The sequence below is a fragment of the Colius striatus genome, unplaced genomic scaffold (genome assembly GCF_028858725.1).
Source record: "Colius striatus isolate bColStr4 unplaced genomic scaffold, bColStr4.1.hap1 scaffold_122, whole genome shotgun sequence".
NCBI lineage: Eukaryota > Metazoa > Chordata > Aves > Coliiformes > Coliidae > Colius > Colius striatus.
This window is the reverse complement of record NW_026908413.1, coordinates 14219-39154: the sequence shown is the minus strand read 5'-3', so window position 1 is coordinate 39154 and position 24936 is coordinate 14219. Positions and strand designations below refer to the sequence as shown.

Genomic DNA, 24936 nt, shown 5'->3' with positions numbered 1-24936 from the left:
CTGGAGTTCAGGGGGTCCCTGGGGATGGGGAGGGGGTCTCCTGGGGGGGAGGGGTCTCCTGGAGGTGGGGGATCCTGGGGCTGGGGAGGGTCCCTGGGGCTGGGGAGGGGTCTGTGGGGTGGGGGGGGGGGGTCTCTGGGGGTGTTTTGGGTCTTCCTGGGGATGTTTTGGCGTGTTTCAGCGCCTCCTGGGGGTATTTTGGTGTATTTCGGTGCCTCCCGGGGCAGTTTCGGGGTGTCTCGGTGCCTCCCGGGGGTGTTTTGGGGTGTTTTGGGTCCTCCCGGGGATGTTTCGGCGCCCCCCAGGGTTGTTTCGGTGTGTTTCGGCGCCCCCCGGGGTTGTTTTGGGGTGTTTCGGTGCCCCCCGGGGATGTTTTGGGGTGTTTCGGCGCCCCCCGGGGTTGTTTTGGGGTGTTTCGGTGCCCCCCGGGGATGTTTTGGGGTGTTTCGGTGCCTCCCGGGGACGTTTCGGTGCCCCCCCGGGGCAGTTTCGGTGTGTTTCGGCGCCCCCCGGGGATGTTTTGGGGTGTCTCGGCGCCCCCCGGGGTTGTTTCGGTGTGTTTCGGTGCCCCCCGGGGATGTTTTGGGATGTTTCGGTGCCCCCCGGGGCAGTTTCGGTGTGTTTCGGTGCCCCCCGGGGATGTTTTGGGGTGTTTCGGTGCCTCCCGGGGCAGTTTCGGTGTGTTTCGGCGCCCCCCGGGGATGTTTTGGGGTGTTTCGGTGCCTCCCGGGGCAGTTTCGGTGTGTTTCGGCGCCCCCCGGGGATGTTTTGGGATGTTTCGGTGCCCCCCGGGGCAGTTTCGGTGTGTTTCGGTGCCCCCCGGGGATGTTTTGGGGTGTTTCGGTGCCTCCCGGGGCAGTTTCGGTGTGTTTCGGCGCCCCCCGGGGATGTTTTGGGGTGTTTCGGTGCCCCCCAGGGTTGTTTCGGTGTGTTTCGGTGCCCCCCGGGGCAGTTTCGGTGTGTTTCGGCGCCCCCCGGGGATGTTTTGGGGTGTCTCGGCGCCCCCCGGGGCAGTTTCGGTGTGTTTCGGCGCCCCCCGGGGATGTTTTGGGGTGTCTCGGCGCCCCCCGGGGCAGTTTCGGTGTGTTTCGGCGCCCCCCGGGGTTGTTTCGGCGCCCCCCGGGGCAGTTTCGGCGCCCCCCGGGGCAGTTTCGGTGTGTTTCGGCGCCCCCCGGGCTGGTCTCACGCCTCCCCGCGCAGCCCCCGGGGGCTGAAGCCGCGATCCGGGGGCGGCGCCTGACGCTCGCCCGGTCCCGCAGCCGCCGGTGCGGGGCGCTGGGCCGTGCGGGACGGGGCGCTGCTGCTGGAGCGGCTGGAGCCCAACGACACGCTGGTGGCGCAGTGCCAGGCGCAGAACCGCCACGGGCGCCTCCTCGCCAACGCCTTCGTCTACGTCGCGGGTAATTACGGGGCGGTTAATTAGCGGTTAATGAAGGGGAATAGGTCAATCGGAGCCCGGGGGTGCCGTGGGAACGGGGGGGGCGTGGGAATGGGGGCGTGGGAACGGGGGCGTGGGAAGGGGGCGTGGGAACGGGGCGTGGGAAAGGGGGGGGCGTGGGAACGGGGCGTGGGAATGGGGGCGTGGGAACGGGGGCGTGGGAACGGGGGCGTGGGAAGGGGGCGTGGGAATGGGCGTGGGAACGGGGGCGTGGGAACGGGGGCGTGGGAAGGGGGCGTGGGAATGGGCGTGGGAACGGGGGCGTGGGAATGGGCGTGGGAATGGGCGTGGGAACGGGGGGATGGGAACGGGGGCGTGGGAACGGGGGCGTGGGAACGGGGCGTGGGAATGGGGGGGCGTGGGAACGGGGGGATGGGAACGGGGGCGTGGGAACGGGCGTGGGAACGGGGCGTGGGAATGGGGCGTGGGAACGGGGCGTGGGAAGGGGGGCGTGGGAACGGGGCGTGGGAAGGGGGGCGTGGGAACGGGGCGTGGGAAGGGGGGCGTGGGAATGGGGGGCGGGGCTTAGCCACAGGGGGCGGGGCCTCGAGTCCATTGGCGTTCCACTTAATTAATTGGGTGGGAAAGGGTTAATTAGGGAAAAATGAGTAATTAAGGGCAAAAGGTGAATTAAGAGACAAAAGGTCAACCCCAGGGGAAAGAGCTGATGAAGGCACAGGGCATTAATTAGGGTTAATTAGGGGGAGAAGAGTTAATTAGGAGGCACAGACTAATTAGGAAGGAAAGGGTTGACTGGGAGGGGAAGAGGTAACCAGGGCAAAAGGGGTTAATTAGGAAACAAGGGGTTAATTAGAGGGGAAAGGCTTCGTTAGCAGGGAGGGTTAATTAGGAGGGAGCCGTGGGAACGGGGGCGTGGCCTCGCTGCGGGGGCGGGGCTTAACCCGAGCTAATTAACCCCTTTTCCTTTCCAATTAACCCCTTTCTCTGCCCAATTAATTCCTCTTCTCCATAATTAACCATTTTCTCTCCCTAATTAATCCCTTTTCTCCCCAATTAACCCTTTTCCCTCCCCAATTAACCCTTTTCCCTCCCTAATTAACCCCTTTTCCTTCCCAATTAACCCCTTTTCTCCCTAATTAACCCCTTCCCTCCCTAATTAACCTCTGTCTCTGCCCAATTAACCCCTTCCCTCCCTAATTAACCCCTTCCCTCCCTAATTAACCCCATTCTCTGCCCAATTAACCCCTTCCCTCCCCAATTAACCCCTTTTCCTTCCCAATTAACCCCTTCCCTCCCCAATTAACCCTTTTCCCTCCCTAATTAACCCCTTTTCCTTCCCAATTAACCCCTTCCCTCCCCAATTAACCCTTTTCCCTCCCTAATTAACCTCTTTCTCTGCCCAATTAACCCCTTTCTTCCCTAATTAACCCCTTCCCTCCCTAATTACCCCCATTCCCTGCCCAATTAACCCTTTCCCTCCCGAATTAACCCCTTTTCCTTCCCAATTAACCCCTTCCCTCCCCAATTAACCCTTTTCCCTCCCTAATTATCCCTTTTCCCTCCCTAATTAGCCCCTCCCCTGCCCAATTAGCCCCTCCCCTGCCCAATTAGCCCCTCCCCATCCCAATTAGCCCCTCCCCCGCCCGTTGGCCCCTCCCCGGCCCGTTTAACCCCGTGTGTGCCGCAGAGCTGCCGGTGCAGATGCTGACGCCGCCGGCGACGCCGTACGAGGCCGTGGAGAACCAGACGGTGCTGCTGCACTGCCGCGCCTTCGGGGCGCCCACGCCCTCCATCGAGTGGTGAGACCCCAAACCCACCCCCCAAACCCACCCCCAAACCCCAAACCCACCCCCAAAACCCACCCCCAAACCCACCCCCCATAGCCCACGCCCTCCATCGAGTGGTGAGACCCCCAACCCACCCCCAAACCCACCCCCCAAACCCACCCCCCATAGCCCACGCCCTCCATCGAGTGGTGAGACCCCCAAACCCACCCCCAAACCCACCCCCAAACCCACCCCCCATAGCCCACGCCCTCCATCGAGTGGTGAGACCCCCAACCCACCCCCAAACCCACCCCCCAAACCCACCCCCCATAGCCCACGCCCTCCATCGAGTGGTGAGACCCCCAAACCCACCCCCAAACCCACCCCCAAACCCACCCCCCAAACCCACCCCCCAAACCCCAAACCCACCCCCCATAGCCCACGCCCTCCATCGAGTGGTGAGACCCCCAAACCCACCCCCAAACCCACCCCCCAAACCCACCCCCCATAGCCCACCCCCCAAACCCTCCCCCAAACCCACCCCCCAAACCCACCCCCAAACCCACCCCCCAAACCCACCCCCCAAACCCACCCCCTCCATCGAGTGGTGAGAGCCCCCCCAAACCCCTCCTGTGCCCCCCCAAACCCCCCCTGAGCCCCCCAAAACCCCTCCTGGGACCCCCCAAACCCCCCCGAGTCCCCCCAAAACCCCTCCTGAGCCCCCCCAAACCCCCCCTGAGCCCCCCAAACCCCTCCTGGGACCCCCCTGAGCCCCCTGGGTGTGAGTTTAACCCCTGGTGTGCCAGGCTGACGCCGGGGCAGGAGCCAGCCCTGCAGGACGAGCCCCCTGAGCCCCCCAAACCCCTCCTGTGAACCCCCAAACCCCCCTGAGCCCCCCAAAACCCCTCCTGGGACCCCCTGAGCCCCCCTGAGCCCCCTGGGGGTGAGTTTAACCCGTGCTGTGCCAGGCTGACGCCGGGGCAGGAGCCAGCCCTGCAGGACGAGCCCCCTGAGCCCCCCCAAAAGCCCCCTGACCGCCCCCAAACCCCTCCTGTGCCCCCCCCAAACCCCTCCTGAGCCCCCCAAAACCCCTCCTGGGACCCCCTGAGCCCCCCTGAGCCCCCTGGGGGTGAGTTTAACCCGTGCTGTGCCAGGCTGACGCCGGGGCAGGAGCCAGCCTTGCAGGACCAGCCCCTTGAGCCCCCCAAACCCCCCCTGAGCCCCCCAAAACCCCTCCTGGACCCCCCAAACCCCTCCTGAGCCCCCCAAACCCCTCCTGAGCCCCCCAAAACCCCTCCTGAGCCCCCCTGAGCCCCCTGGGGGTGAGTTTAACCCCTGCCGTGCCAGGCTGACGCCGGGGCAGGAGCCAGCCCTGCAGGACGAGCGCAGCTTCGTGTTCACCAACGGGAGCCTTCGCCTGGGGCCGCTGACGCGGGGGGACGGCGGCGCCTTCACCTGCCGCGCCCACAACGGCCACAGCAACGGCAGCATCCAGGCACTGCTGCACGTCAGAGGTGAGGGGCTGCCCCACAGCCTGCCCCACAGCCTGCCCCACAGCCTGACCCACACCCCAAACCCTGCCCCACAGCCTGCCCCACAGCCCAAACCCTGCCCCATAGCTCACAGCCTGCCCCACAGCCCACAACGGCCACAGCAACGGCAGCATCCAGGCACTGCTGCACGTCAGAGGTGAGGGGCTGCCCTACAGCCTGCCCCACAGCCTGACCCACAGCCTGACCCACAGCCTGCCCCACACCCCAAACCCTGCCCCACAGCCCACAGCCTGCCCCATAGCTCACAGCCTGCCCCACAGCCCACAACGGCCACAGCAACGGCAGCATCCAGGCGCTGCTGCACGTCAGAGGTGAGGGGCTGCCCCACAGCCTGCCCCACAGCCTGCCCCACACCCCAAACCCTGCCCCACAGCCTGCCCCACAGCCCAAACCCTGCCCCATAGCTCACAGCCTGCCCCACAGCCCACAACAGCCACAGCAACGGCAGCGTCCAGGCGCTGCTGCACGTCAGAGGTGAGGGGCTGCCCCACAGCCTGCCCCACAGCCTGCCCCACACCCCAAACCCTGCCCCACAGCCTGCCCCACAGCCCAAACCCTGCCCCATAGCTCACAGCCTGCCCCACAGCCCACAGCCTGCCCCATAGCTCACAGCCTGCCCCACAGCCCACAACAGCCACAGCAACGGCAGCATCCAGGCACTGCTGCACGTCAGAGGTGAGGGGCTGCCTGACCCACAGCCTGCCCCACAGCCTGCCCCACACCCCAAACCCTGCCCCATAGCTCACAGCCTGCCCCACAGCCCACAACGGCCACAGCAACGGCAGCATCCAGGCACTGCTGCACGTCCGAGGTGAGGGGCTGCCCCACAGCCTGCCCCACAGCCCACAGCCTGCCCCACAGCCTGCCCCATAGCTCACAGCCTGCCCCACAGCCTGCCCCACAGCCTGCCCCACAGCTCACAGCCTGCCCCACAGCCTGCCCCACAGCCTGCCCCACACCCCAAACCCTGCCCCACAGCCTGCCCCACAGCCCACAGCCTGCCCCATAGCTCACAGCCTGCCCCATAGCTCACAGCCTGCCCCACAGCAACGGCAGCATCCAGGCGCTGCTGCACGTCAGAGGTGAGGGGCTGCCCCACAGCCTGCCCCACAGCCCACAGCCTGCCCCACAGCCTGCCCCATAGCTCACAGCCTGCCCCATAGCCCAAACCCTGCCGCACAGCAACGGCAGCATCCAGGTGCTGCTGCACGTCCGAGGTGAGGGGCTGCCCCACAGCCTGCCCCACAGCCTGCCCCATAGCTCACAGCCTGCCCCACACCCCAAACCCTGCCCCACAGCCTGACCCACAGCCCAAACCCTGCCCCACAGCCCAAACCCTGCCCCACAGCTCACAGCCTGCCCCACAGCCCACAACGGCCACAGCAACGGCAGCATCCAGGCACTGCTGCACGTCAGAGGTGAGGGGCTGCCTGACCCACAGCCTGCCCCACAGCCTGCCCCACACCCCAAACCCTGCCCCACAGCCTGCCCCATAGCTCACAGCCTGCCCCACATCCCACAACGGCCACAGCAACGGCAGCGTCCAGGCGCTGCTGCACGTCAGAGGTGAGGGGCTGCCTGACCCACAGCCTGCCCCACAGCCTGCCCCACACCCCAAACCCTGCCCCACAGCCTGCCCCATAGCCCAAACCCTGCCCCATAGCTCACAGCCTGCCCCACAGCCTGCCCCACACCCCAAACCCTGCCCCACAGCCTGCCCCACAGCCCAAACCCTGCCCCATAGCTCACAGCCTGCCCCACAGCCCACAACGGCCACAGCAACGGCAGCGTCCGGGCGCTGCTGCACGTCCGAGGTGAGGGGCTGCCCCACAGCCTGCCCCACAGCCTGCCCCACACCCCAAACCCTGCCCCACAGCCTGCCCCACAGCCTGCCCCACAGCCCAAACCCTGCCCCATAGCTCACAGCCTGCCCCACAGCCCACAACGGCCACAGCAACGGCAGCGTCCGGGCGCTGCTGCACGTCAGAGGTGAGGGGCTGCCTGACCCACAGCCTGCCCCACAGCCTGCCCCACACCCCAAACCCTGCCCCACAGCCTGCCCCATAGCTCACAGCCTGCCCCACATCCCACAACGGCCACAGCAACGGCAGCGTCCAGGCGCTGCTGCACGTCAGAGGTGAGGGGCTGCCTGACCCACAGCCTGCCCCACAGCCTGCCCCACACCCCAAACCCTGCCCCACAGCCTGCCCCACAGCCCAAACCCTGCCCCATAGCTCACAGCCTGCCCCACAGCCCACAACGGCCACAGCAACGGCAGCATCCAGGCACTGCTGCATGTCAGAGGTGAGGGGCTGCCCCACAGCCTGCCCCATAGCCCAAACCCTGCCCCACAGCCTGCCCCACAGCCTGACCCACACCCCAAACCCTGCCCCACAGCCTGACCCACAGCCTGCCCCATAGCCCAAACCCTGCCCCACAGCCTGCCCCACAGCCTGACCCACAGCCTGACCCATAGCTCACAGCCTGCCCCACAGCAACGGCAGCGTCCGGGCGCTGCTGCACGTCAGAGGTGAGGGGCTGCCCCACAGCCTGCCCCACAGCCTGCCCCATAGCTCACAGCCTGCCCCACAGCCCACAGCCTGCCCCACAGCCTGCCCCATAGCTCACAGCCTGCCCCACACCCCACATCTTGCCCCCCACACTGCCTGGCACCCCACAACCTGCCCCACACCCCCCAGCCTGCCCCCCAGGCTGCCCCACACCATACCAGGCACCCCACAGCCTGCCCCACAGCTCACAGCCTGCTCCACATCCCCCAGCCTGCCCCACACACTGCCTGGCACCCCACACCCCCCAGGCTGCCCCACAGCATACCAGGCACCCCCCAGGCTGCCCCACAGCCTGCCCCACACCCCCCAGGCTGCCCCACACCCCCGTCCCTGCCCCCCAGCCGGGTCCCTCCCCGTTAACCCCTCGCTGCCCGGCTCAGCCGCCACCCGGATCGTGGCGCCGCCGCGGGACGTCGTGGCCAAGCGAGGGCAGACGGTGACCTTCAGCTGTGGGGTGACCTTTGACCCCCAAGTGACCCCCCAAAACGTCCAGTGGCTCAGGAACGGGCAGCAGCTCCAGGACACCCCCGACAGCGACAAGTGAGGGGGGTTTGGGGGGGCTGGGGAGGGGTCTGGGGGGGTCTGGAGCCCCCTCCCCACCCCTGAGAGAGGTTTTAGGGGGCTGGGAGGGTTTGGAGCCCCTTCCCCATCCCTGAGGGAGGTTTTGGGGGGCTGGGGAGGGGTTTGGGGGGGTTTGGGGGCTCTGGAGCCCTCTCCCCACCCCTGGGGAAGGTTTTGGGGTGGGTCTGAAGGTCTGGAGCCCCCTCCCCAGCCCAGAGGGTGGTTTTGGGGTTCAGGGGAGGTGTTTTGGGGGGTCTGAAGCCCTCTCCCCACCCCTGGGGAGGGTTTTAGGGTGCAGGGGGGTGCTTTGGGGGGTCTGGAGCCCCTTCCCCATCCCTTAGGGTGGTTTTGAGGGGATTTGGAGCCCCCTCCCCATCCCAGAGGGCGGTTTTGGGGTGCAGGGGAGGTGTTTGGGGTGTCTGGAGCCCCCTCCCCAGCCCAGAGGGCAGTTTTGGGGTGCAGGGGGGGTGTTTTGGGGTGTCTGGAGCCCCCTCCCCAGCCCAGAGGGCAGTTTTGGGGTGCAGGGGGGTGTTTTGGGGTGTCTGGAGCCCCCTCCCCAGCCCAGAGGGCAGTTTAGGGGTGCAGGGGGGGTGTTTTGGGGTGTCTGGAGCCCCCTCCCCAGCCCAGAGGGAGGTTTTGGGGTGCAGGGGGGTGTTTGGGGGGTCTGGAGCCCCATCCCCACCCCTGGGGAAGGTTTTGGGGTGCAGGGGGGTGTTTTGGGGTGTCTGGAGCCCCCTCCCCAGCCCAGAGGGAGGTTTTGGGGTGCAGGGGGGTGTTTGGGGGGTCTGGAGCCCCATCCCCACCCCCGGGGAGGGTTTTGGGGTGCAGGGGGGTGTTTTGGGGTGTCTGGAGCCCCCTCCCCAGCCCAGAGGGAGGTTTTGGGGTGCAGGGGGGTGTTTGGGGGGTCTGGAGCCCCATCCCCACCCCCGGGGAGGGTTTTGGGGTGCAGGGGGGGTTTAGGGGCGCTGCAGCCCGGGCTGTGTGTGTGCAGGTTCTCGGTGGCCGGGGACACGCTGACGGTGGCCGCGGTGGATTATCCCGACCAAGGCGCCTTCTCCTGCCGAGCCTGGACCCGGCTGGACGCTGCCCAGGCCCAGGCTCAGCTCAGGGTCGTGGGTGAGACCCCTCCCCAGGCATCAGCCCCCCCAAACCACCCCCAGCACCCCCAAACCCAACCCCAGCAGCCCCAAACCCAACCCCAGGACCCCTAAACCAACCCCAGGAGACCAAAACTACCCCCAGCACCCCCTAAACCACCCCCAGCATCCCCAAAACCAACCCCAGGAGCCCCAAAAGCCCTTCAGGACCCCCAAAACCACCCCCAGCACCCCCAAATCCAACCCCAGGAGCCCTAAAACCACCCCCAGCACCCCTAAACCCACCTCCAGGACCCCTAAAACAGCCCCATCACCCCCAAATCCAACCCCAGGACGCCTAAACCATGCCTAGCACCCCCTAAACCCCTCAGGACCCCCCAAACCCACCCCCAGCATCTCCCAAATCCAACCCCAGCACCCCTAAACCACCCCCAGCACCCCAAAACCCACCCCCAGGACCCCCTAAACCACCCCCAGCACCCCCAAATCCAACCCCAGGACCCCTAAACCACCCCCAGGAGCCCAAAACCACCCCCCAGCACCCCCAAATCCAACCCCAGGAGCCCCAAAATCCCTTCAGGACCCCTCAAACCCAACCCCAGCAGCCCCAAAACCCCTCAGCACCCCCAAACCCACCCCCAGCATCCCCAAAACCCATCCCCAGGAGACCAAAACCACCCCCAGCACCCCCAAATCCAACCCCAGGAGCCCCAAAACCCCTTCAGGACCCCTCAAACCCACCCCCAGGACCCCAAAACCACCCCCAGGAGCCCAAAAGCCACCCCCAGGACCCCTAAAACAGCCCCAGCACCCCCAAATCCAACCCCAGCACCCCTAAACCAGCCCCAGCACCCCGTAAACCACCCCCAGCACCCCCAAAACCACCCCCAGGACCCCCAAATCCAACCCCAGCACCCCTAAACCACCCCCAGCACCCCTAAAACAGCCCTAGCACCCCCTAAACCAACCCAGCACCCCCAAATCCAACCCCAGGAGCCCCAAAATCCCTTCAGGACCCCCAAATCCAACCCCAACACCCGCTAAACCCCTCAGGACCCCCAAAACCCACCCCCAGCACCCCGTAAACCACCCCCAGCACCCCCAAAACCACCCCCAGGACCCCCAAATCCAACCCCAGCACCCCTAAACCACCCCCAGCACCCCTAAAACAGCCCTAGCACCCCCTAAACCAACCCAGCACCCCCAAATCCAACCCCAGGAGCCCCAAAATCCCTTCAGGACCCCCAAATCCAACCCCAACACCCGCTAAACCCCTCAGGACCCCCAAAACCCACCCCCAGGACCCCAAAACCACCCCCAGGAGCCCCAAAACCACCCCCAGCACCGCCAAAACCCACCCCCAGCATCCCCAAAACCCACCCCAGGACCCGCAAAACCCACCCCCAGCATCCCCAAAACCCACCCCAGGACCCCCAAAAACCCACCCCCCTGCCCTCCCAAACCCCTCCAGAACCCCCTCAAACCCCCTCAGGACCCCCCCAAACCCCTCCAGGACCCCTCCCAGTTCCCTCAAGACCCCCTCACAACCCCCTCCCAGTGCTCCCAAACCCCTCCCAGTCCCCCCCAGACCCCCCCAGGACCCCCCCAGGCTCCATTCCTCTCCCAATCCCCTTGGATTTCACCTCGATTTGACCCCAATTCTGCCCCTGACACCCCCACTTCTGCCCCCTGCCCTGGCACAATTAACCCCACGCTGTTAATTACCCCCCCTCCCCCCATGAATTGCCCCCCCAGGCCGCCCAGGGCCCCCCAGAGACCTTCAGCTCCTGGAGCTGGGCGAGAGGCAGATTCGGCTCAGCTGGACCCCTGGGGAAGAGCACAACAGCCCTGTGGAGAGTGAGGGGGGGGTCCTGGGGGGGTCTGGGGGGTCTTGGGGAGGTCCTGGGAGGGTTTTGGGGGGCTGGGAGGACTGGGGGAGGGTCTTGAGGGGGTTTGGGGACGTCCTGGGGGGGTTTTGGGGGGCTAGGAGGGGTCTTGGGAGGGTTTGGGGGGGCTGGGAGGGGTCCTGGGTGGGCTTGGGGAGGTCCTGAGGGGTCTTGGGGGGCTCTTGGGGGGTTTAGGGGGCTGGGGAGGGTCCTGAGAGGGGTCTTGGGGGGATTTGGGAAGGTTCTGAGGGGGTCTGGGGGTTTTGGGGGTGAATTGAGGGGGGTTTTGTGGGGGTCTGGGGATGTGTTGGGGGGTTTGAGGGGGTTTTGGGGTGTTTTAGGGGCATTTGAGGGGGTTTTGGGTGGGTTTAGTGAGATTTGAGGGGGATTTGGAAGCATTCGAGGGGGTTTTAGGGGTGTTTTGGGGGCATTTGAGAGGGTTTGGGGGGATTTGGGGGGATTTGAGAGGGCTTTGGTAGGATTTGAGGGCGTTTTGGGGGGGTTTTGGGGGGTCTGGGGATGTTTTGGGGGGATTTGAGGGGGTTTTGGGGGATTTGAGGAGGTTTGGGGGGATTTGGGGGGATTTAGAGGCATTCGAGGGGGATTTTGGGGCATTTGGTGAGATTTGAGGGGCATTTGAGGGGGTTTTTGGGGTGTTTGGGGGGATTTGGAGGCATTTTGGGGGGGATTGGAGGGGGTTTTGGGGGGATTCGGTGAGATTTGAGGGGTTTTGGGGGCATTTGAGGGGGTTTTGGGGATCTGGGGATGTTTTGGGGGATTTGAGGGGGTTTTGGGGGCATTTGAGGGGGTTTTGGGGGGATTCGGTGAGATTTGAGGGGTTTTGGGGGCATTTGAGGGGGTTTTGGGGGTCTGGGGATGTTTTGGGGGGATTTGAGGGGGTTTTGGGGGCATTTGAGGGGGTTTTGGGGGGATTTGGTGAGATTTGAGGGGGTTTTGGGGGCATTTGAGGGGGTTTTGGGGGGATTTGAGGGGGTTTTTGGGGGTCTGGGGATGTTTTGGGGGCATTCGAGGGGGTTTTGTGGGTATTTGGCACCATTCGAGGGGGCTTTGCGGGGTTTTTGGGGGGCATTTGCGGGGTTTCGGGGCTCGGGGCCGCGCGGGCGCGTTTAACCCCTCGTTGCCCGCAGAGTTCGTGGTGGAGGAGGAGGAGGCCATCTTCAGCCCCGGCCGCTTCGTGGAGCGCCTGTCGGTGCCGGGGGACCGGAACTGGGTGGCGCTGCGCCTGTCGCCCTACGGCCGCTTCCGCTTCCGGGTGCTGGCGGCCAACGCCTACGGGCGGGGGGAGGCGAGCGCGGCCAGCGCCGCCATCGAGAGCCCGGCCGCGGGTGAGGGGGGAGCCCGAACTGCCCCAAAACACCCCGAAACTGCCCCAAACTGCCCCGAAACACAGCCCCGGGACCCAAAACTGCCCCGGGACCCCAAAACTGCCCCAAACTGCCCCGAAACAGCCCCAAAACTGCCCCAAACTGCCCCAAAACAGTCCAAAACGGCCCCGAGACACCCCGAAGCTGCCCCAAAGAGCCCCAAACTGCCCCGAAACAGCCTGAAACTGCCCCAAAACTGCCCAAAATAGCCCCAAACTGCCCCAAAACAGCCCCAAACCAGCCCCAAACTGCCCCGAAACTGCCCCAAACAGCCTGAAACTGCCCCAAAACAGCCCCAAACTGCCCCAAACCAGCCCAAAAATGCCCAGAACAGCCCTAAACTGCCCCCAAACAGCCCAAAACAGCCCCAAACTGCCCCAAAACAGCCCCAAACCAGCCCAAAAATGCCCAGAACAGCCCTAAACTGCCCCCAAACAGCCCAAAACAGCCCCAAACTGCCCCAAAACAGCCCAAAACAGCCCCAAACTGTCCCAAAACAGCCCCAAACTGTCCCAAAACAGCCCCAAACAGCCCAAAACCCACCCTGGGACCCCAAAACCCACCCCAGGGACCCCCAAAATCACCCTCAAAGCTCCAAAACCCCCCCCAGGGACCCCCAAAACCCCCCCAGAGACCCCAAAATCACCCAAAGGGCTCCAAAGGGGTCTGGGGGATTTGGGGGGGGTCTCTGTGGGATTTGGGGTGTCTCTGGGGGGATTTTGGGGGATCTCTGAGCCTTTTCTCACCCCCCTCCCCCCAAAATCAGCCCCTGAGAGGAACCCTGGGGGGTCACAGGCGAAGGGAACGAGACCAACAACCTGGTCATCAGTTGGGAGGTACCTGGGGAGGGGGGGTTTGGGGGGGTCCCCGAGTTTGGGGGGGCTGGGGGGGGGGCACAGGAGGGTTTGGGGGGGCTCTGGAGGGGTTTTGGGGGGGCTCGGGGGGTTCTGGAGGGGGGGTTGGGGGTTGAAATGGGCTTTGGGGGGGCTCAGAGGGGATTTGGGGGGGCCCCTCGGGTTTGTGGGGTTCAGAAGGGTTTGAGGGGGCTCTGGAGGGGGGTTTGGGGCAGGTTTTGGGGGGCTCAGGGGGGATTTGGGGGGGCTCAGAGCGGGAGGTTTTGGGGGTTCCATTGAGTTCAAGGCACCTCAGGGCGAGTCCATTCAACTTGGGGGGGGTGATCAGAGGGATTTAGGGGGGCTTTGGGGGGGCTTCTTGGATTTGGGGGGGCTGAGGGGGGTTCAGGAGGGTTTGAGGGGGCTCTGCAGAGGGGTTTTGGGGCAGGTTTTGGGGGGCTCAGGGGGATTTGGGGGGCTCAGAGGGGGAGGTTTTGGGGGGTTCCATTGAGTTCAAGGCATCTCAGGGCGAGTCCATTCAACTTGGGGGGTGATCAGAGGGATTTAGGGGGGCTTTGGGGTTTGTGGGGTACAGAAGGGTTTGGGGGGGCTCTGGAGGGGGGTTTAGGGCAGGTTTTGGGGGGCTCAGGTGGGATTTGGGGGTCTCAGAGCGGGAGGTTTTGGGGGGGTCCATTGAGTTCAAGGCACCTCAGGGCGAGTCCATTCAACTTGGGGGGGGTGATCAGAGGGATTTAGGGGGGCTTTGGGGGGCTTCTTGGATTTGGGGGGGGCTGAGGGGGGTTCAGGAGGGTTTGAGGGGGCTCTACAGAGGGGTTTTGGGGGGCTCAGGGGGGATTTGGGGGGCTCAGGGGGGATTTGGGGGTCTCAGAGCGGGAGATTTTGGGGGTTCCATTGAGTTTCAAGGCACCTCAAGGCGAGTCCATTCAACTTGGGGGGGTGCTCAGAAAGATTCGGGGGGTCCTTTTGGGGGTTCCCGTGCAGGATTCCCCACGGGCAGATTTGGGGGTTCAGAGCACGGATTGAGGGGTTCAGGGGGGGGGTTGCCTGGGTCGAGGAGCCGTTCGCTCCGAGGCCGTTGAAGGCTCTGTTGTGGCAGCCCCTCCCCCCGGGCCAATGGAACGCGCCGGAGCTGCGCTACCGCGTGCAGTGGCGGCCGCGGGGGGCGGGGCCGTGGCACGAGCGGGTCGTGGGGACCCCCCCCGGTCGTGGTTGGGGGGACCCCGACTTTCAGCCCCTACGAGATCCGGGTGCAGGCGCTGAACGAGGCCGGCAAGGGGCCCGAACCCCAAAGTGTCGTCGGTTACTCGGGGGAGGATGGTGAGGGATGGGGGGGGGGGGCACCCCGAAATCGATCCTGGGGGAGGGGGGGACCCCAAAATCAATCCCGGGGAGGGGGGGACCCCAAAAGTATCAACTTGGGGAGGGGGGGACCCCAAAAGTATCAGCAGGGGAGGGGGGACCCCAAAAGTATGAGCAGGGGAAGAGGGACCCCCAAAATCAACCCCTGGGGAGGGGGGACCCCAAAAGTATCAGCAGGGGAGGGGGGACCCCAAAAGTATCAACCTCGGGAGGGGGGACCCCAAAATCAAACCCTGGGGAGGGGGACCCCCAAAAGTATCAACTTGGGGAGGGGGGGGACCCCCAAAAGTATGAGCAGGGGAGGATGACCCCCAAAAGTATCAGCAGGGGAGGAGGGACCCCAAAAGTATCAACTTGGGGAGGAGAGACCCCAAAATCAAACCCTGGGGAGGGGGGACCCCCAAAAGTATCAACCTGGGGAGGGGGGACCCCAAAAGAACCCACTTGGGGAGGGGGGACCCCAAAATCAACTCCAGGGGAGGAGGGACCCCAAAAGTATCAACTTGGGGAGGGGGGGACCCCAAAAGTATCAGCAGGGGAGGGGGGACCCCAAAAGTATGAGCAGGGGAAGAGGGACCCCAAAATCAACCCCTGGGGAGGGGGGACCCCAAAAGTATCAGCAGGGGAGGGGGGACCCCAAAAGTATGAGCAGGGGAGAGGGGGACCCCAAAAGTATCAACCTGGGGAGAGGGGACCCCAAAATCAAACCCTGGGGAGGGGGGACCCCCAAAAGTATCAACTTGGGGAGGGGGGGACCCCCAAAAGTATGAGCAGGGGAGGATGACCCCCAAAAGTATCAGCAGGGGAGGAGGGACCCCAAAAGTATCAACTTGGGGAGGAGAGACCCCAAAATCAAACCCTGGGGAGGGGGGACCCCCAAAAGTATCAACCTGGGGAGGGGGGACCCCAAAAGAACCCACTTGGGGAGGGGGGACCCCAAAATCAACTCCAGGGGAGGAGGGACCCCAAAAGTATCAACTTGGGGAGGGGGACCCCAAAAGTATCAGGAAGGGAGGGGGGACCCCAAAAGTATCAACGGGGAGGGGGACCCCAAAATCAACCCCTGGGGAGGGAGGACCCCAAAAGTATCAGCAGGGGAGGGGGACCCCCAAAAGTATCAGCAGGGGAGAGGGGACCCCAAAAGTATCAGCAGGGGAGGGGGACCCCCAAAAGTATCAACCTGGGGAGGGGGGACCCCAAAAGTATCAGCAGGGGAGGAGGGACCCCAAAAGTCTCAGGAGGAGAGGGGAGACCCCAAAATTAACCCCAGGGGAGGGGGGACCCCAAAAGTATGAGGAGGGGAGGGGGGGGACCCTAAAGATACCAACAGGGGAGGGGGGACCCCAAAAGTATCAGCAGGGGAGAGGGGACCCCAAAATCAACCCCAAGGGGACCCCAAAAGTATCCACCTGGGGAGGGAGGACCCCAAAATCAACCCCAGGGGAGGGGGAGACCCCAAAAAGAGCCTCTTGGGGAAGGGGAGAGACGCCCCAAAATCATCCCCTGGGGAAGGGGGAAAGATCCAAACTTGGGGGGGGGCTGAGAGACCCCAATTTAGGGGTTCACCCCCCCCTTCCCTTTGTGCCCCCCCCCAGTGCCGCTGGTGTACCCCGAAAACGTGGGGGTGGAGATTCTGAACAGCACCAGCGTGAGGGTGCGCTGGAGCCTCGGGGGGGGACCCCAAGAGCTCAGGGGGCACCTCAGGGGCTTCCGGGTAAGGGGGGGGCTCTGGGGGGGCTGGGGAGGGTTTGGGGGGGCTCAGGGGGGGTTGGGGCAGGTTTGGGGGGGCTCTGGGGCTTTGGGGCAGGTTTGGGGGGCTCTGGGAAGTTTGGGGGGGCTCTAGGGGGTTTGGGGGGCTCGGGGGGGGGCTCTGGGGAGGGTTTGGGGGGGCTCAGGGGGGGTTGGGGCAGGTTTGGGGGGGCTCTGGGGGTTTGGGGCAGATTTGGGGGGGCTCTGGGGGTTTTGGGGGGCTCTGGGGGGACTGGGGAGGGTTTGAGGGGGCTCTGAGGGGTTTGGGGGGGCTCTGGGGGGGCTCTGGGGGGGCTGGGGAGGGTTTGGGGGGGCTCTGAGGGGTTTGGGGGGGCTCAGGGGGGTTGGGGCAGGTTTGGGGGGGCTCTGGGAGGGGTTGGGGGGATTTGGGGGGCTTCAGAGGGGATTTGGGGGGGTTGGGGCAGATTTGGGGGGCTCAGGGAGGATTTGGGGGAGCTCTGGGGATTTGGGGGGGCTCTGGGGAGGTTGGGGCAGGTTTGGGGGGGCTAAGAGGGGATTTGGGGGGCTCAGGGACAGAAGGGATTTGGGGGGCTCAGAGGGGTCACAAGGGGTCACCCCAAGGTTTGGGGGGGCTCTGAGGGGTCTTGGAAGGGGGGTCCCCAACTTCTTGTCCCCCCCTTTTCCCCTTCCTCCCTCAGTTCAGGGCTCGGTGGAGCTCGAGGGGACTTTGGGGGGGTTTTGGGGGTGTCTTTGGACTTGGGAGATTTGGGGGGCTCAGAGGGGTCACCCCAAGATTCAGGGGGCTCCCCCTCACCTCCTGACCCCCCCTTTTCCCCCCCCCCAGGTGCTGTACTGGCGGGACGGGTGGGTGGGCGAGCGCAGCCGCCGCCACGCGCCGCCCCCTCCCCTCCCCCCCGGCCCCAGGCTCGGCTTTGGGGGCTGAGAACCCCGAAGTTGGGGTCCCCCCAGAATTTGGGGGGCTCGGGGGGGGCCCCCCCGGGGTGCTGACGGTGCCGGGGGGGGCGTCAGGGGCCGTGCTGGGGGGGGCTGAGGGCCCTGGAGCCGCTACAGCTGCGCGTTGGCGTCTTCAACGGGAGGGGCCACGGACCCCCCAGCGAGGAGATTCGCTTCCACACCCCCGAGGGAGGTGAGGGGGACCCCGACTCAGGGGGGACCCCAAGTTAAAGGGGGGACCCCAACTTAAAGGGGGGGACCCCAACTTAAAGGGGAGGACCCCAAGTTAAAGGGAGGGACCCCAAGTTAAGGGGGGGACCCCGACTTAAAGGGGGGGACCCCGACTTAGGGGGGGACCCCAAGTTAAAGGGAGGGACCCCAAGTTAAGGGGGGGACCCCAAGTTAAAGGGGGGGGACCCCGACTCAGGGGGGGACCCCGACTTAGGGGGGGGACCCCAAGTTAAAGGGGGGGACCCCAAGTTAAAGGGGGACCCCAAGTTAAGGGGGGACCCCGACTTAGGGGGGGACCCCAAGTTAAAGGGAGGGACCCCCGACTTAGGGGGGGACCCCGACTTAAAGGGGGGGACCCCAACTTAAAGGGGGGGACCCCAAGTTAAAGGGGGGGACCCCGACTTAGGGGGGGACCCCAAGTTAAAGGGAGGGACCCCAAGTTAAGGGGGGGACCCCAACTTAAAGGGGGGACCCCAAGTTAAAGAGGGGGACCCCAAGTTAAAGGGAGGGACCCCAAGTTAAAGGGGGGGACCCCAAGTTAAAGGGAGGGACCCCAAGTTAAGGGGGGGACCCCAACTTAAAGGGGGGACCCCAAGTTAAAGGGGGGACCCCAAGTTAAAGGGGGGGACCCCGACTTAGGGGGGGACCCCAAGTTAAAGGGAGGGACCCCAAGTTAAGGGGGGGACCCCAACTTAAAGGGGGGACCCCAAGTTAAAGGGAGGGACCCCAAGTTAAGGGGGGACCCCGACTTAGGGGGGGACCCCGACTTAAAGGGGGGGACCCCAACTTAAAGGGAGGGACCCCAAGTTAAGGGGGGACCCCGACTTAGGGGGGGACCCCGACTTAAGGGGGGGACCCCAAGTTAAAAGGGGGGACCCCGACTTAGGGGGGGACCCCGACTTAAAGGGGGGGACCCCAAGTTAAAAGGGGGGGACCCCAAGTTAAAGGGAGGGACCCCAACTTAAGGGAGGGACTCCAAGTTAAAGGGGGGGACCCCAAGTTAAAGGAGGGGACCCCAACTTAAGGGGGGACCCCAAGTTAAAGGGAGGGACCCCAAGTTAAGGGGGGGACCCCAAGTTAAAGGAGGGGACCCCAACTTAAAGGGGGACCCCAAGTTAAGGGGGGACCCCAACCTAAAGGGGGAGACCCCAAGTTAAAGTGAGGGACCCCAAGTTAAAGGGAGGGACCCCAAGTTAAGGGGGGACCCCGACTTAGGGGGGGACCCCCGACTTAAAGGGGGGGACCCCAAGTTAAAAGGGGGGACCCCAACTTAAAGGGAGGGACCCCAACTTAAGGGGGGGACCCCAACTTAAAGAGGAGACCCCAAGTTAAAGAGGGGGACCCCAAGTTAAGGGGGGGACCCCAAGTTAAAGGAGGGGACCCCAACTTAAGGGGGGACCCCAAGTTAAAAGGGGGGGACCCCAACTTAGGGGGGGACCCCAACTTAAAGGGGGGGACCCCAAGTTAAAGGGAGGGACCCCAAGTTAAGGGGGGACCCCGACTTAGGGGGGACCCCCAACTTAAGGGGGGGACCCCAAGTTAAAAGGGGGGACCCCAAGTTAAAGGGAGGGACCCCAACTTAAGGGGGGGACCCCAACTTAAAGAGGAGACCCCAAGTTAAAGAGGGGGACCCCAAGTTAAAGGGAGGGACCCCAAGTTAAGGGGGGGACCCCAAGTTAAAGGGAGGGACCCCAAGTTAAGGGGGGACCCCAAGTTAAAGGGAGGGACCCCAACTTAAGGAGGGACCCCAAGTTAAAGGGGGGGACCCCAACTTAAAGGGGGGACCCCAAGTTAAAGGGGGGGACCCCGACTTAGGGGGGGACCCCAACTTAAAGGGGGGGACCCTCAAATTAAAGGGAGGGGGGTCCAGGTTAAAGGGGAGGGAAGGTTAAAGGTGGGGGGCTGAGTTAAGGGGGGACCCCAAGTTAAAGGGAGGGACCCCAAGTTAAAGGGAGGGACCCCAACCTAAAGGGGGAGACCCCAAGTTAAAGTGAGGGACCCCAAGTTAAGGGGGGACCCCAAGTTAAGGGGGGACCCCAACCTAAAGGGGGAGACCCCAAGTTAAAGTGAGGGACCCCAAGTTAAAGGGGGGGACCCCAAGTTAAGGGGGGACCCCAACCTAAAGGGGGAGACCCCAAGTTAAAGTGAGGGACCCCCAAGTTAAAGGGAGGGACCCCAAGTTAAGGGGGGACCCCGACTTAGGGGGGGACCCCGACTTAAAGGGGGGGACCCCAAGTTAAAAGGGGGGACCCCAACTTAAAGGGAGGGACCCCAACTTAAGGGGGGGACCCCAACTTAAAGAGGAGACCCCAAGTTAAAGAGGGGGTCCCCAAGTTAAGGGGGGGACCCCAAGTTAAAGGAGGGGACCCCAACTTAAGGGGGGGACCCCAAGTTAAAAGGGGGGACCCCAACTTAGGGGGGGACCCCAACTTAAAGGGGGGGACCCCAAGTTAAAGGGAGGGACCCCAAGTTAAGGGGGGGACCCCAAGTTAAAAGGGGGGACCCCAAGTTAAAGGGAGGGACCCCAACTTAAGGGGGGGACCCCAACTTAAAGAGGAGACCCCAAGTTAAAGAGGGGGACCCCAAGTTAAAGGGAGGGACCCCAAGTAAAGGGGGGGACCCCAAGTTAAAGGGAGGGACCCCAAGTTAAGGGGGGACCCCAAGTTAAAGGGAGGGACCCCAACTTAAGGAGGGGACCCCAAGTTAAAGGGAGGGACCCCAAGTTAAAGGGGGGGACCCCAACTTAAGGGGGGACCCCAACTTAAAGGGGGGACCCCAAGTTAAAGGGGGGACCCTCAAATTAAAGGGAGGGGGGGTCCAGGTTAAAGGGGAGGGCAGGTTAAAGGTGGGGGGGCTGAGTTAAGGGGGGACCCCCAGGTTAAAGGGAGGACCCTCAAATTAAAGGGGGACCCCAACTTAAAGGGGGGGACCCCAAGTTAAAGGGGGGACCCCCAAACCCCACCCAGGGATCCCCAAACCCCACCCAGGGACCCCAGTTTCCCCCTGGGGACCCCAAAATTCCCCCCAGGGACCCCCAAAACCTCACACAGGGACCCCAAACCCCACCCAGGGACCCCCAAATACCCCCCAGGGACCCCCAAAACCTCACACAGGGACCCCAAACCCCACTCAGGGACCCCCAAACCCACCCAGGGACCCCCAAATCCCCCTTGGAGACCCCCCCAAATGCCTCTGGGGACCCTCAGCCCTCTCCCCCAGCTCCATTTTGGGGGGGATCCCCCTGTTTTGGGGGGTCCCTGACGCTCTGTGACCCCCCCAGTGCCGGGACCCCCCGAGGAGCTGCTGCTGGAGCGGGTGGGGGAAACCAGTTTGGCACTGGAATGGAAACGGCCCCGGCACCCCAACGGCATCCTCACCGGCTTCCTGCTCCAGTACCAGCTGGGTCTGCACTGGGAGCACTGGGAGGGGGTCCTGGGGGCACTGGGAGGGAACTGGGAACACTGGGATGGGGTTTGGGAGGCACTGGGAGCACTGGGATGGGGTTTGGGGGGCACTGGGAGGGAACTGGGAGCACTGGGAGGGGGTCCTGGGGGCACTGGGAGGGAACTGGGAACACTGGGAGGGGGTCCTGGGGGCACTGGGAGCACTGGGATGGGGTTTGGGGGGCACTGGGAGCACTGAGAGGGAACTGGGAGGGAACTGGGAGCACTGGGAGGGACTTGGGAGCACTGGGAGGGGGTTCTGGCTGAACTGGGAAGGAACTGGGAGCACTGGGAGGGGGTTTGGGGGGCACTGGGAGGGAACTGGGAGCACTGGGATGGAACTGGGAGCACTGGGAGGGGTTTGGGGGTCACTGGGAGCACTGGGAGGGCCTGTGACAGGGTTTTGGGGGTGTTTTGGGCCATTTTGGGTCCTGTTGAAGCTGCTTTGGGGGGTTTGAAGCAATTTTGGGTGGGTTTGGAGCCCATTGGAGCAGTTTTGGGGGGTTTTGGAGCAGCTTTGGGTGGGTTTGGAGCAGCTTTGGGTGGGTTTGGAGCAGTTTTGGGTGGGTTTGGAGCCCGTTGCAGCAGCTCTGGGTGGGTTTGGAGCAGCTTTGGGTGGGTTTGGAGCAGCTTTGGGTGGGTTTGGAGCAGCTCTGGGTGGGTTTGGAGCCCGTTGCAGCAGCTTTGGGTGGGTTTGGAGCAGCTCTGGGTGGTTTTGGAGCAGTTTTGGGTGGGTTTGGAGCCCGTTGCAGCAGCTCTGGGTGGGTTTGGAGCAGCTCTGGGTGGGTTTGGAGCAGTTTTGGGTGGGTTTGGAGCAGTTTTGGGTGGGTTTGGAGCCCGTTGCAGCAGCTCTGGGTGGGTTTGGAGCAGCTCTGGGTGGGTTTGGAGCAGTTTTGGGTGGGTTTGGAGCCCGTTGCAGCAGCTCTGGGTGGGTTTGGAGCAGTTTTGGGTGGGTTTGGAGCCCGTTGCAGCAGCTCTGGGGGCGTTTCGGGGTGCTGAGCCTTGCCCCCCGCAGTGAACCACTCGGAGGCGCTGCCGGACGAGCTGTTCTTCCCGGCCGGCACCTTCAACACCACCCTGGCCCGGCTGAGCCCGCGGGGCCGCTACAGCTTCGCTCTGCGGGCTCTGACCCGCCACGGGCCCGGCCCCCCCCTGCTGCGCCTCGGCAGCCTCCTGCCCGAGCCCGGTGCGACCCCGGCCCGCGGGAGGGGGGGGGGATGGGGGAGGGGGGAGGGGGAGGGGCTGGAGGGTGGGGGGAGGGGGGTTTGGGGATGGTGGGAGGGGGATTGAGGATGGGGGGAGGGGGGATTGGGGATGGGGGAGGGGCTGGAGGATGGGGGAGAGGGGTTTTGGGATGGGGGAGGGGGGTTAAGGATGGGGGGAGGGGGTTGGAGGGTGGGGGAGGGGGGATTGGGGAGGGGGGAGGGGCTGGAGGGTGGGGAAGGGGGACTTGGGGGGTGGGGGAGGGGGGTTTGGGGATGGGGAGGGGCTGGAGGGTGGGGGAGGGGGGATTGGGGATGGTGGGAGGGGGATTAAGGATGGGGGGAGGGGGTTGGAGGGTGGGGGAGGGGAGTTTGGGGATGGGGGAGGGGGCTTCAGGGGTGGGGGAGGTGAGGCTTGGGGGGTGGGGGAGGGGCTGGAGGGTGGGGGAGGGAGGTTTGGGGATGGGGGAAGGGGCTCAATACTATAGGAAGGGTCTTGAGTCTGTTGGGGGGGTCTTTAGGCTCTGGGGGGGTCAAAGGCTGAAGGGGGAGGGTCTCGAGCCCATGGGAGGAGCTTTAAGCCTGACATTGGAGCCCCCAACTCTCTCCCCTCCCCCCCCTTCCAGTGGGGGCTGTTAAAGGGGGTTTTGGGGGTGTCACAGGGGTCCCCCCCTCCCCAAATGATCCTGACCCCCCCCTCTCTACCCCCCCAGTGCTGCCTGTGCTGGGCTGGGTGGAGGTGGGGGAGGTGGGGGAGGATTTCACGGTGCTGCGCTGGACCCTCGCCCACCCCCAGGCCAACATCGAGTTCGAGGTCCAGTACATGAGCAAAACCAGTAAGGGGGGCTCACTGGGAGGGAGGGGGGGGCTGGAGGGGGGCTGGGTGGGCTTTGGGAGGGGTTTGAGGGGTTTGGAGGGGGGTTTCAGGGTCCTGAGGGGGGTTTGGGGGGTCCTGGGTGGGCTTTGGGGGGCTTTGGGAGGGATTTGGGGGGCTTTGGGGGGTCCTGAGGGGGGTTTGGGGGTTCCTGAGCAGGATTTGGGGGTGTTTGAGGGTCCTGAGCTGGGTTTTGGGGTTCTGAGCTTGGTTTGAGGGCCCTGAGTGGGGTTTGGGGGGTTCCTGAGCTGGATTTGGGGGTTCCTGAGGGGGTTTGGGGGTGTTTGAGGGTCCTGAGAGGGGTTTTGGGGGGTCCTGAGGGGGTTTGGAGGGATTTGAGAGTCCTGAGCAGGGTTTTGGGGGTGTTTGAGAGTCCTGAGTGGGGTTTTGGGGGTGTTTGAGAGTCCTGAGTGGGGTTTTGGGGCTTCCTGAGCTGGATTTGGGGTTCCTGAGCTGGGTTTGAGGGTCCTGAGCGGGGGTTTGAGGGTCCTGAGCTGAGTTTGAGGGTCCTGAGTGGGGTTTTGGGGTTCCTGAGCTGGATTTGAGGATCCTGAGCAGGGTTTTGGGGTGTCTGAGTGGGGTTTGGGATTCCTGAGCTGGGTTTGAGGGTCCTGAGTGGGCTTTGGGGGTTCCTGAGCTGGTTTTGAGGGTCCTGAGTGGGATAAGGGGGTTCCTGAGCTTGGTTTGAGGGTCCTGAGCGGGGTTTTGGGGTTCCTGAGCTGAGTTTAAGGGTCCTGAGCTGGGTTTTGGGGTTCCTGAGCTGAGTTTAAGGGTCCTGAGCTGGGTTTTGGGGTTCCTGAGCTGGGTTTGAGGGTCCTGAGCGGGGTTTTGGGGTTCCTGAGTGGGATTTGGGGCTCCTGAGCTGGGTTTGAGGGTCCTGAGCGGGGTCTGGGGGTGCCTGAGCGGGGTTTGGGGGCTCCTGTGTGGGCAGAGGCTTTGGGGTGTCCCTGTGTCAGCGCCCTGTCCCCCAGGCGAGGAGCCGTGGCAGACGTCGGGCCGAGCCAACTCCTCGCTGGGGCTCTACCGGCTGGGGGAGCTGCGCCCAGGAACCTCCTACAGGGTGCAGTTCGTGGGCAGGAACCACTCAGGGGAGCGGGTGGCGTTCTGGGAGAGCGAGGTGCACACCAACGGCACCCGTGAGTGGCCCTAAACCCGGCCTAAACCCCTTAAACCCGGCCTAAACCCAGCCTGAACCCCCTAAACCCAGCCTAAACCCAGCCCAAACCACTCAGGGGAGCGGGTGGCGTTCTGGGAGAGCGAGGTGCACACCAACGGCACCCGTGAGTGGCCCTAAACCCGGCCTAAACCCCCTAAACCCAGCCTAAACCCCTTAAACCCAGCCTAAACCCAGCCACAGCCCCCCAAACCCAGCCCAAACCACTCAGGGGAGCGGGTGGCGTTCTGGGAGAGCGAGGTGCACACCAACGGCACCCGTGAGTGGCCCTAAACCCGGCCTAAACCCCCTAAACCCAGCCTAAACCCCTTAAACCCAGCCTAAACCCAGCCTGAACCCCCTAAACCCAGCCTAAACTCAGCCTGAACCCCCTAAACCCAGCTTAAACCCAGCCTGACCCCCCTAAACCCAGCCTAAACTCAGCCTGAACCCCCTAAACCCAGCCCAAACCCAGCCACAGCCCCCCAAACCCAGCCTAAACCCAGCCTGAACCCCTCAAACCCAGCCTGAACCCCCTAAACCCAGCCTGAACCCCCTAAACCCAGACTAAACCCAGCCTGAACCCCCTGAACCCAGCCTGACCCCCCTAAACCCAGCCTGAACCCCCCAAACCCAGCCTGAACCCCCTAAACCCAGCCCAAACCACTCTGGGGAGCAGGTGGCGTTCTGGGAGAGCGAGGTGCACACCAACGGCACCCGTGAGTGGCCCTAAACCCAGCCTAAAGCCCCTAAACCCAGCCTAAACCCAGCCACAGCCCCCCAAACCTATCCTGAACCTCCCAAATCCAACCTGAACCCCCTAAACCCAGCCTAAACCCAGCCACAGCCCCCCAAACCCAACCTGAACCCAGCCTGAAACCCCTAAACCCAGCCTGAACCAGCCTAAATCCCCCAAACCCAGCTTGAACCCCCCAAACC

At 64.4% G+C, this 24936-nt stretch overlaps 1 protein-coding gene across 1 annotated transcript in view; it reads left to right on the top strand.

The window, feature by feature from the left end:
* The window catches only part of LOC133629073 (neuronal-glial cell adhesion molecule-like), a gene marked incomplete at its 5' end in the record, with an annotated part of 38674 nt that overhangs the window by 5195 nt on the left and 8543 nt on the right, over positions 1-24936 (top strand). The window contains 19 exon segments of the mRNA XM_062019709.1: positions 1260-1400; positions 3087-3198; positions 4513-4679; positions 7669-7828; positions 8841-8965; positions 10702-10803; positions 11981-12178; positions 12984-13004; positions 13007-13053; positions 14168-14266; positions 14268-14388; positions 16026-16144; positions 16985-17057; positions 17095-17180; positions 17182-17287; positions 20606-20728; positions 21784-21954; positions 22684-22806; positions 23816-23980. Coding sequence (XP_061875693.1) covers positions 1260-1400; positions 3087-3198; positions 4513-4679; positions 7669-7828; positions 8841-8965; positions 10702-10803; positions 11981-12178; positions 12984-13004; positions 13007-13053; positions 14168-14266; positions 14268-14388; positions 16026-16144; positions 16985-17057; positions 17095-17180; positions 17182-17287; positions 20606-20728; positions 21784-21954; positions 22684-22806; positions 23816-23980 — 2259 coding nt within the window.